This window comes from Vicugna pacos, chromosome 12 (assembly GCF_048564905.1).
Source record: "Vicugna pacos chromosome 12, VicPac4, whole genome shotgun sequence".
Taxonomy (NCBI): domain Eukaryota; kingdom Metazoa; phylum Chordata; class Mammalia; order Artiodactyla; family Camelidae; genus Vicugna; species Vicugna pacos.
In genome coordinates this window covers 10,086,971-10,099,477 of record NC_132998.1, presented here as the reverse complement: position 1 = coordinate 10,099,477, position 12,507 = coordinate 10,086,971, and the positions used below count along the sequence as shown (strand labels likewise).

Here is a 12,507-nt window from a genome sequence, read left to right as displayed (position 1 = left end):
GCCACCTTTTTGCAGGTGACAATGGCAGAGCTGCCAGTGTTGAGGCAACGGCTGTGCTGGGAAGAAGCCTCAGAGGTTATGGTACTGATTCTGCACCTTCCCCCAATCTTGACTCAGAGAAGGCAAGACCCTTGTCAAAGGTCCCAAAGTGTCCAGGCTCCTAGGCCAGAGTTCATGAAGCAAAAGTCTATTTTTCTGCCTGACCCACCTTCCTACTAGCCTTTCACAGGCATTTCCTGAACATCTACTGTGTGCCAGATATGTGCTAGAAGTGTCCAAAATAGCATTAAACACAAAGTGTGCGATCTAGTGGAAGTGAGCCTGGTGGACAGCCACACAGCCACACATGGAGGCAGTTTGAGTAGTAAAGTCACCATCTTGGAAGTCAGACTAAGGTGTGGATTCAAGCTCCACCACTGGCTAGTTGTGCAAACTCTGAGCCTCAATCTCCTTGTCTGTAAAATGGGGGTAAATGACTTGCATGGGAGACTACCAAAATGATATATAAAAATTAACTGCCTAAAAAAAAATTAACTGCCTAAATTTTTATTTTATTGAAGTCAGTTGATTTACAGTGTTAGTTTCTGGTGTACAGTATAGTGATTCAGTTATACATATACATATGTTCTTTTTCATTATAGGTTATTATAAGATATTGAATACAGTTCCCTGTGCTACACAGTAGGACATTGTTGTTTATCTATTTTTTTTACTAAAAACTTTGTTTGTTTTTTTTTTGGGAGGGAGGTAATTAGGTTTATTTATTTTTAATTGAGGTACTAGGGATTGAACCCAGGACCTCATGCATGCTAGGCATGCTCTCTACCACTGAGCTATACCCTCCCCTCATCTATTTTATATATAGTAGCTTCTATCTGCTAATCCCAAACCCCTAATTTATCCCTCCCCCAACTGCCTATATTTTTATAAATAAAATAAATAAAATTCACTGTCTGCTTTATAGCTGTTATTATAACTGCTAAACACTAGGCGGGCAGCACCCAGTTCAGTCTTGAGGAGACTTCCCAGAGAAGATGACCCCTGTGTAGAAACCTGAAGGGTTAGTGGAAGGTTTATAGGGGAAGTGGGGAGAAGAGGCGCCCATGTATGGGAGGAGAGAGGAGGTGGGTAGGGAAGGAGTGGACAGAAAAACTGTGGGGAGGATGGATGCACACTCTCTGGTTCACCAGCAATGGGGACAAAGAGGCTAGCTTCCTAGATCTGAGGCTGGCAAAGTCTCCAGGAATCAACATGCACTTAGTGAGTACCTACTCTGAGCCTCTTTCAAAGGTTATAAGGGATAATGAAGATAAATGGAAGAAAAAAAAAAAAAAGCCAGATCTTTGTTCTCATGAAGTCTACAGAAATTGGGAAGAAAAAGGCCCCGAACCTCCTACTCTAAGCCTGGTTAACCTGACCCTCTCACCTTCCACCTTCTGGCTCTCCCTCTTCCCTCATGATACTGAATCAACACTTGAGTCTGGGTGACTGCCTAGAAAGTTCAGTGAGCATGCTGCTCACTCCTTACGTTTTCACACCACACCACTCAAGTCTAGCTAAAATGAACACAAAGCCCACCTTGACAAAGGATCACATGATATCACTTATATGTGGAATCTAAAAAAAAAAATGACACAAATGAATTTATTTACCTATTTACAAAATAGAAATAGAATCACAGACATAGAAAACAAACTTATGGGGAGGGAGGGATACATTAGGAGTTTGGGATTAGCAGATACAAACTACTATATACAAAATAGATAAACAACAAGGTCCTAATATAAAGTTTCTAATAACCTATAATAAAAAAGAACATGTATGTATAACTGAATCACTGTGCTGTACATCTGAAACTAACACAACATTGTAAATCAATGATGTTTCAGTTTTAAAAAAAGATACAAGCAAGTAAAAAAAAAATAGCAATCTATTAGTAAAATCATATTCATAGTTTTTTCCAGGCTATCATGACACTTCCCCTGAAGCAACTCATTTGATCTTTACAAATGCCTTATCCATCAGGCAAGTATTGTTAGGTCTTCTTATGAAGAATAGGAAAGTTTAGAGACATAACATGACTCGCCCAGGGTTACTCAGTTAATAGATGCTAAACTGGGGTCTCTCAGGAACCTGTATCTGCTTCCTCGTGCTTCTTCAGCAGGTTGAGGGAGTGTAAAAGGGCAGAAAGCAGTCCCTCTCCTTCACACTGGGGAAAGGATTTAACATTATGAGGATGCCCTGCCTGGGAATGTAGGAGATGGAATATGGGACAGGCATCTCCTCTGAGGAGGTACTATGTTGAGTCCTGAAAGATGTGAAGGTAACAGCAAAGCCAAGAAGGAAAAAAAAAGGGGAGCCCAGGCAGAGAAGAGAGCATGCACAAAGTCAGGGTGGTATCAATGAGCATGACACCTTTCGAAAACTGTAATTAGCTAATGATGGGGGGAAGAGGCAGCAATTACAGGGGCCAGATCCTAAATCCTGAGTACTGCCTTGGTCATCCTAATGAGTCTGTGTTTATCCTAAGGAAATGGGGAGTCATTGACAGATGTGGAACTGGGAAGTGAAATGGCCAGATTGTTATCTTAGAATTATCACCATGAGAAAATATTGCACAGAACAAAAGACAACATGTAGGAGGATATTAAAAGCTTTGTGGTGTCAGGAAGATTCTATGCAACAGAAGTGATGAACTATAGTAACAAGGATAAATCTCAAAAAGAGGGTTGAGTGAAAAAGATAAAACAATGACACTTACAATGCAATTAAATTCTACATGCAAATTAAACACACCCATAAAACTAGCATATGTATATTCAGGGACAAATGAAGCACACTAGAATGATGCTTATAGGGAGGAGGGGAAGGATTCAGGAATGAAGAGGGAAAAAATGAAGTGAACTAGAGAGGGGCCTTGGATGAACTCAAGTGATGACAGTGTTAACCTAAAACAATAAAACAGCCAGGTATTTTACCAGCAAAATGGGCTTTTTTCTGGAAGAGCAAAGCATGGCAAGTCAGGACAAGCAATCTTTGCTGAAACATAGGCAAGTACTGAGAACAAAGGAAAGGATCCCTCTTTTATAGAGGAGACTAGGCAGTTGAGAGGGGCTGATATAAACAAAGAGTCTATTGAAGGAATCTGGGAGTTCAAAGTGTAGTAGCTTTTCACTGGCTGAGTTGTGACAGTCTCTAATTGGCTGGGCTGTCGCAGGGCAAGGAGAAATTCTTCCTTCTGCTAAGTAGTAAGGTCATCAAGGCATAGGGTATGAGTGCTCCCCTTTCTTGGCTTCTGATTCCATTTTGAATAAGGTTTCTGTTTATTAATTTTCATAGTAATGTACTACGAAGCCAAGAATATAATTAACTTGTTGACTTTGCAATATAGATTAGGGGAAAAAAAGATTCTGTATTCCAGGCTCTCGTGTCTCTATTTAAAAGTCTTCAAAATTTCTTCATAATCTAGAAGACAAAGTTCAAGGCTCTCCTGTGTCTAGAACTTATGTCCAGCAATACTTAGCTGCTTTGCCTTTGCTCTCTGTCTGGAATATCCTTGTTTCTGCCTTTGCTTTCAACTCTGGCTGCATATTGAAATGACTTTATAAGCTTTAAAAATGTATAAATGCAGAGAAAGATAAATACTGTATGTTTCCACTTATATGTGGAATCTAAAAAACAAGACAAACAAAACAGAAACAGACTCAGATACAGAGAACGAAGTAGTGGTTACAGGAAGGGAGAGGGCTGGGGTGAGGGGTGAAGTGGGTGAAGGGGATTAAGAGGTACAAACCATCAGTTACAAAATAAAAAGTCACAGGGTTGTAATGTACCACACAGGGAATATAGTCAATATTTTAAAATGACTGAAAAAATGTATACATGTCTGAGCCTCAATCAACCCCAGACATACTGATTTAATCAGACTGGAGTGGGGCCACATATGGGTGTTTTTTAAAAGATCCTCAGGTAGGTTAAGAATCACGATCTTCTCAGTTCAGGTGTTTCCAGGCTGGATTAGGGGCCCCTTATCACTGTGCAGTTTCTATTGTCTGATTTTCTGAACAGTTCATCTCAGCCTAGTGGGAGTGATTGAGCCTTTTATGTCTCACTCTTCTGCTTCAAACCTTGTAATGGCTTCCCTTTCCCCCAAGATAAAATCTAGACTTCTTAAGGAATCCTACAATTCCTATTGTTCCTGGCTTAACTTTAATACATCCATCCATTCAACCTTTATCAGTGTCTGTTATGAGCTAGGCACTCCAGTAGCCAGTGGGGACAAAGAGGCCAATAAGAACAGCACAGTCTTTTCTCTCGTGGAACTTATAATTTGGGGGAAAAACAAAAGTTGAAAGAGTAATTACAGGGTTATATGGACCCTACGTCTGTTTTAGAAATTGGGGAAGGAAGGCTTCCCTGAGAAATTAAGAGTTAAACTGGGTCCAGAAAGGTGATTGGAAGTTAGGAGGAGGTGGAGGGAGAAAGGAGTGTTTCAGGCAGAAGGAGCTGCATAATTAAGGACAATGGGTTGGGGATGATCACGGCATGTTGCAAGAATGAAACATGTATGAACTAGGAGGAGGAAACCTTGGCCAAACTTGAAGACCAGATGACTCAGAGCCTTATAGGCCAAGTTAAGGTTGGGGAATTTATCCCAAGGGTGCTGGAAAGCCTTGAAAAGGTTTAAGCGGGGAAGTATAATACAATCAGATGAGCTTCTTAAAGAAGGCTTTCTTCGGGTATATAGTGGAGCACACACTGGGTTTGAGTGTTCCAAAATCTCATCAGCCTCTTCCTTGCAGATAATATTATGGAGTCTTTTACTGGTGGTTAAATTCATCTGTTGTGACTTGTTTATGTTAGCCAAATGATTGGAATCTGATTCTATTTACAAACTCCTGGGAATGGCAGTGGAATTCCTCACTGTCCTTGGGTCATTCAGTAAACACTCCCTGAGGGCCCAGGTCCAGGTGCTGGGGATACCAAGATACAGAAAGAAAGAAAGATTTGATCTGCAAAAAGTAAGTTCTATTGCAGAGATAACAATAAAGTTAAAAGGCAACTGATGAGAAAATATTTCTAATATTTTTAAAAAAGGATTAGTAGTATTTATGTATATTTTAAAAAGTAAGATAGTATAGCAATTTTAGAAAACAGTTTAGCAATTTCTTATAAAGTAAAACATACATTTACCATAAGACCCAGCCATTCCACTCCTAGGTATTCTACCCAAGAGAAATAAAACATACCCACACAGAGGAGGGAGGTTATAGCTCAACTGGTAGAGCCCATGCGGGAGATCCTGGGTTCAATCCCCAGTATTTCCTCTATAAATAAATAAACCTATAAACCTAATTACTCCCTCCCCCCAAAAAAGCAAAAAACAAAACAAAACACCCCCCTTGCAAAATCCCACACAGAGACTTGTAAGGGATTCATAGCAGCTTTATTCACAATAGTCAAAATACTGGAGACAACTCAATTGTCCATCAAAAGGCAGAAGGATGAACAAACTGTGGTATTTTCATAAATGGAATACTACTAAGTAATAACAGGGAACAAGCTACTGATATACCCAACAGTGTGGAAGAAGCTAGAGCAAAACAAAAGGTACATACTGTATGATTCCATTTCTGCAAAACTCTAAAAAACCAAATCTAATTCTTTTCTAGAATCAAATCTAGAAATCAGAAAGCAGGCCAGTGGCTGCCTGGGGGCTGAGGTGAGGGATGGGTTGGTATGGACTGTTTGAGGGAATGGAGCATAGGGAAATTTTAGGGTAATGTTCTATGTCTTGATTGTTGTGATGGTTACACAGGCGTATACGTTTATCTAAGCTCATCCAAATGTACCTTGAAAATGGGTGCATTTTACTGTGTAAAAATTATGCCTCACTACAGTTGATTTTTTTCTATTTCAAAAATAAAACAAACAAAAAGAAAAAATTTGACATATTTTAACAAAGAATTAATATCTAATACACATAAAGAGCTTAAGTCAAACAATTCAACAGAAAAGTGGACAAAGGACATGAAAGGATAATTTAAAGAGGACAAAATACAAATGGACAATAACAGAAAAGACATTTGTCCTTGTAAATCTCAACCAGGAGAAAAATTTTGATAATGGCATTGTCAGATTGACAACAATTTTCAAAACTGGTGAGAATTCAGGGAAACTACGACTTTCACAACACTGGTATGAGTGTAATCAGAAATATTTTTGGAAGATAATTTGGCAGTGTATCAAAATTTTAAATGTTTTTAATCTCGACTCTGTAATTCCATCTAAGAATCTATACCAATAATCCAATACTTCTGTGCCCTGGGATTCCTACCATACCTCAACTATTCCCTGGAGTAAATATTCTTTTTTGTTTGTTTTGTTTTCTTGTTTTTGGTAGGGGAGGTGATTAAGTTTGTTTACTATTTATTTTTTCTTAGAGGAGGAGGTACTAGAGATTGAACCCAGGACTTCATGCATGCTAAACATGTGCTCTACCCCTTGAGCTATCCCCTCCTCCCTGGAGTAAATACTCTTGTTTCCTCATTTTTTAGATAAGGTAAGGAAGGAAGGAAAGGAGGTTAAGTGACTCACCCAAGGTCATATAGCTAGTAGGTGACAGAACCTGGATTCACACCTGTCTCCAGAATCAGTGCTCTATACAGCTTTCCATCTCCTAAATGCCCCAATGGGCATAAATATATAAATACAAAGATGTTTGCTGCAGGAGAGTTGGAAAAATTATGAACAGATGAAACTAATGAAAAGATTTTCAGCATATTTTGTTAAGTAGAAAAAAAGCAAGCTATAGAATATTATAATATCTACTTTAAAAAATACCAGCAACAAAGAACATATGTGAATATAGCAAGTAAGCTCTCAAAAGAGCAGACAAACATCATATGACATCACTTATATGTGGAATCTAAAAAAAGAAAAAAAGATAAAAATTTTGTTTACAAACCAGAAGTAAACATAGAAAATAAACTGTGGTTACAGGGCAGGGGAAGGGAGGGGAGGGATAGATTAGGAGTCTGGAATTAACAGATACACATTACTATATATAAAACAGATAAACAACAAAGACCTACTGTATAGCACAGGGAACTATATTCAATTTCTTGTAATGAGCTTTAACGGAAAAGAAACTGAAAAAAAATATATATGAATATATATATGTATATGAATTGCTTTGCTGTACACCTGAAACTAACATTGTAAATTGACTACACTTCAATAAAAAATAAGAATAAAAAATAGAAAGCAGAGTTTTCACTGTTGTCTTTTTTTTGGTTGGGGGGTAATTAGATTTATTTATTTATTTAATGGAGGTACTGAGGATTGAACCCCGGATCTTGTGCTTATTAAGCACTCACTCTGCCACTGAGCTATACCCTCTCCTCCCCACTGTTGTCTTATTGTCACACAAGAACAGTATCTGGCACATAGCAGATATTGAGTAAATATCTGTTGGATGTATATAAATATATGTAAATACATAGAAAAGGGATTGAAAAGCTGCAGATCACACTGTCAACTGGTCAAGGTGGTCCCCTACCCTGGAAGAAGAAAGAATGGTGTATGTAGGGGGGTAGGATAATGATGGGAAATGTGCACATACTCACTAAACTGTTTCAATCTTATACAAAGACATGATGTTCATGTTACTTGGATAGTAAAAACAAAAACCAAACAGACTTTTTAAAAGCCCCACAACAAAAGCAAAAAAGACTGACTACCTTTCCATTTAATTTCTCTGCAACACTTCAGGTAAGAAACAATATTCTCATTTTATAGATGAGGCAACTAAGGCTCAGAGAGGTTAGGTAACTTGCCTCAAGTTACACAGTTTCTAACCCTGGATGTGAACTTTGACCTGTGGCTCCATGACCCAGATTCCCGTTCCCGCCACTGTTTGTAAATGTACAGATAAGTAAGTGCAACAAAGTGTTGAAAGCTGCAAGCTGGAAGACAGCAGAGGTTGCAATAGTGGCACATTTGGAGAAGCGTGGCCAATCCTACAGAGAGAAGGGATAATTCTAGAAGGGAGTTCAGAGATGAAGCTTGATCTAAGACTTGAAAAGTGAGTTCTTGAACCCCTACTGGGGACAGGCACTTCAGGCACATACTTATATGTGTATCAATGGATGTCCTGGAGGAGACCATTTGGACTATTTCATGAATCATAAGCAGTTAAGTGAGGATGGCTGGAGCTTCGCTTATTTCTCTAGGTGAGAGGCAGGGCCTGGGAAGATTTGATTTGATTTGTACCAGATGATGAGCTTTGTCTTATCAATGAGCTAAGACTCCCTGGGGTCTATTTGGAAGAGGATCAACCTAGAGGCAAGGAATCCATTCTCTATAGAAACATCATCAAGTAAACAATGCTGGGGATGGGATGCCTGATTAAGATAGTAGTTAGGGACGAACGGATAAGGAAGATGTGGTGTTGTATGCAGTGGAGTGTTGCTCAACCATAAAGAAGAATGAAATAACACCATTTGCAGCAACATAGATGACCTATAGATTATCATATTAAGTAGGGTAGGTCAGACAGAGAAATACACATATTGTGTGATGTTGCTTATGAGTGGAATCTTAAAAAAAGAAAAACAAGATAAAAATGACTTATTTACAAACCAGAAATAGACCCAGAGACATAGAAAATAAACTATGGTTACCAAAGGGGAAAGTGGTCGGGGTGGGGGATGGTGGGGAGAGGGACAAATTAGGAGTTTGGGATTAGCAGATAAAAACTACTATACAAAGAATAGATAAAAAACAAGTACCTACTGGATAGCATAGGGAACTATATTCGATATCTTGTAGTAGCTTATGGTGAAAAAGAAAATGAAAACGAATGTATGTATATTCATGTATGACTGAAGCACTGTGCTATACACCAGAAATTGACACAACATTGAAAACTGAATATACTTCAATAAAAAAAGTTTAAAAAAATCTTGTAATAACCTATAATGGAAAATAATCTGAGAAATAATATATGTATAACTGAATCACTTTGCTGTACACCTTGTACATCAACTACATTTCAATTAAAAATTTTTAAAAGATAGTGGTTAGTGATATGGAGAGAGAGGAAGGGATGAATCTGAGAGATATTTGTGGAATAAGATCATCATTGGCACTCGATGACTAAATACTGCTGTGAGTGAGGATTGGGGGCAGGGGTCTGAAGAGAGTACAAGTTTGTTGGGGAGAAAACTGGGCACAAGGTCCTTTAAAAAGGGGTCCTTTGAGCAATTATACTTCAATTAAAAAAAAAAAAGGATTGCTTGTGTATGCATTTCCTCCTATCTTCCCCAGGATCTGGTGCCCTGTCTCGCAGAGAACATGTTCAGTACTGACTGAAACAACACAGCAGAGAGACTGGCTTTTGGTCTGGGGTGGGACAGGGGAGCAGGGAATGGCTGGGGGTGAATAATCACATAAGCTGGGAGGCAGGAAGTTTTCCAGCCTACTGCCTCCCTCCTCAGCCTCGGTCAGAAGCCTGCCCCAGGGGGGATTGCTCCTATTTCCCCCAAGTCCCTTCCTTCCCTGCCTTTGCCACACAGTGTGATGGATGCTGACTGGCTCAGACCTGGGTGGCTGCAGTGTGCAGAGGAGTGTCTCCCTCAAATTCTGTTACCACCACCCAGAAACGGATTCTAAAAGGGGGCCTCAGGAGAAGCCTCAGACTTCTACTCCCCTGCTCTCAATCACCAAACCTTGAGATGTATGGCAAGAGGTGGCATGTCTTTGGCACCCTGCCACAGGCTGATGTGGCAAGGGAAGCGGGGAGAGAAGGTGTGAACTCCAGCAGAAAGGAAAGGAGGTCAGGAGCCTGAGACTTGGTATGTGAAAGAAGAAAGGAGCCAGGGGGAATTTTAATTATTATTATCTAATTAATTATCTAATTTTTAAAAAACTATTTGTATTAATAAAAAATCATTTAAATCAGAAGAGAGAAGAAAATGAATCTGATATAACTACCACCTGGACTTAACAATTATGAATATTTGCCCTATTTAGGTCAGTTTTTTTTTTAAGTATTTTAGTATAATTTACACACATTATGAGTTAAACCCTTAAATATTCCAATATGCATTGCTAATAAAAACATATTGTTGTATCCATTATCATGCCCCCTAAATTCACAATCACTTCTTAATATCATTCAATACACAGCCCATATTCAAATTTTCCCAACTGTCTCCAAAATGTCTTTTTACCTTTGTTTTGCTCAAAATAGGATCACGTTGCATGTGCTTGTTTTGCCTCTTTAGTTTCTTTTAAGTAAGAGAAGCTCTTCCTCCTCCTTTTCTGTGCCAATGACTTGTTGAAGAAACAAAGTGAGATGCCCTGCAAACTGCTCTACCTTTAGGGGTTTGCTTTATGTTTTCACTTACCTTATTCCTCCAGCCCCCATATTTTCTGCAAACTGGAAATTAGCTCTAGAGACTTCCGTAGATTCAGGTTCAATACTCTTGGAAAAAATATTTGTTAGTGTTCTTCACACTGCCTTACATCAGAGCCACATAACGTACATGACTGGCCTGGTTCAGGGTCTTTGAAGCTGCTGGAGGAGGCTAAGCCTGAGGGGATCTAGGCATTCAGCCACCTCTGGACCTGACCTGAAAGCTGAGCTCTGAGGGACCCCAGCCTCTGTGGCTGCTGGCCTTAGCAGCACAGAGTGGTTTGAGGTCAGAGAGGGGGCACTCAGAGAAGCATCAGGTTAAGGTTGGCAGCTTGGAGTGGCTCAGTCCCTTGGCAGGATTGAGCAGAGGGTCCTGGGACAGAAATACTACACACGCAGCAGTGCCTCCCTTCAGCCCTGCTGTGTGCACCTTGCAGGAATGAGACTAACCAGACAAAATTCCCCAGGACTGGAGGCAGACTAACCATTCCAAGCCCTGTTTGCTGTCCTGCACTGTCCTCTGTGGAGAGCAGGAAGCCTTCCTTTTTGCTCTGGGTCTTTTGGTGGTGGGCCTGGTGTTGGTGTGGCTCAGAGAAAATTCCTGACTTTGCTAGCTCAGTTTTTCTTGTTCTCAGGCTTCCAGGGTCTGCCTTAAATACTTTTTTTTCCCATTTTATCACTTTTATTTTTTGTTTTTTTAATTGAAGTATAGCCGATTTACAATGTGTTATTTTCTGGTGTACAGCATAGTGATTCAGTTATACATATTATATATGTTCTTTTTCATTATAGGTCATTTACAAGGTATTGAATATGGTTCCCTGTGCTATACAGTAGGACCTCATTGTTTATTTTGTATAGTAGTTATCTATGAATCCTGAGCTTCCAAATTTATCCCTCCCCACTCCCTTTCCCCCCGGTTACCTTAAGTTTGTTTTCTATGTCTGTGAGGAAATACTCCTTGACTGATCGTAAACTTTAGAATGTCAGTGCTGGAAGAAACCTTGTGGATCATCTAGACCAGCCCTTCACTGAAGAATCCTCATTCTCCCTCATCCTTCTTAGAAACAGCTACATGTAAGATGGTGAAACCAGGATGGTACCATGTATTTCCCCAGACTTCAGTCATTCACACTCCACTTCCACCTTCTTATTTTTATCATGATCAGGTTCTCCTTGTTCCGCAGTATAGGGATATTTTTTTCTTCATTCTAACAGTAACACCTCTGAAATGACAGGTTTGATATGTAGTTCAATTTCTTTCCAAAATTTTATTGAAAGCTTACGGAAATGTTCAATGCCCCCATACTTTGGGAAATGCTGGAGTAGAATTAACATCAGTGAGTCCCACCTAACTCTGCCTTGAGACCTTGGTTGGACACACCTCTCAAGTTCTAAATTTATTTCCCCATCAGTAAGAAAGAGACACCATACTATCTACAGGTATTAGTTACTAGCCTGGCTGGGACTGCCTGAAGGTAAGTTCTTCCCGGAAGACGCCCAGGGACCCCTGTCCAGGCACCTCTGATCAGCTGCCGTGGTGGGGGAGGGGAGAAAAGAGAGAAGCAGGCCTGGTAAAGGTTACCTCTAGGCTGGGCATCAACGTCAGGGCAGCGGTGGGAAAACCTCTCTCGGAGGCAAAAGTCTGCGAAGCTCCCGCCCTCTCCCCATCTCCCTGGGCACCCCAAGAAGTCCTGAACATGGTGTTCCAGGGCCTTCCCCCAACAAGAACCACCCACTCGCCCTGGGGACAATGAAAACTTCCGGAAGAAGAGAGAAGTCAGGTGTCAGGCCTCTACGAACTTCAGCTGGCTTCTGGGGCTCAAGGGAGGGAGGGCAAAGCAGGAAGGAGGGGTTTGCGGTTGAGGAGAGCCAGATGGTCCACCCATAGCCGGAAACTGGGGGTGGAGAGGCCCCGGCCCGGCCCACACCAGTCTTCCAGCTCCTTGCTGGGCCCGAGAGGCCGGCAAGCCCCACCCCGCTCCTCTGGGCACCTCATGGCCCTGGCGGGTTTGTTTATGAATGCAACTCCCTCCTTCCTCAGCCCGGCCCTCCGCCCGCCCTTAGGGTGGCCCCAATTCCGTGGG

At 40.6% G+C, this 12,507-nt stretch overlaps 1 protein-coding gene across 2 annotated transcripts in view; it reads right to left on the bottom strand.

The window, feature by feature from the left end:
* SP7 (Sp7 transcription factor) overlaps window positions 1-12,205 on the bottom strand; it is a 31,823-nt gene extending 19,618 nt beyond the window's left edge. For both annotated transcript variants that reach the window (XR_012078332.1, XM_072972728.1), the window contains exon 1: window positions 12,006-12,205. Coding sequence is in view for 1 of the 2 variants with exons in the window: in XM_072972728.1 (XP_072828829.1) it covers window positions 12,006-12,122 (117 nt within the window). In the remaining variant the exon portion in view is untranslated. The remainder of the gene's footprint in view (window positions 1-12,005) is intronic.
* Between the last annotated feature and the right edge of the window lie 302 nt (window positions 12,206-12,507).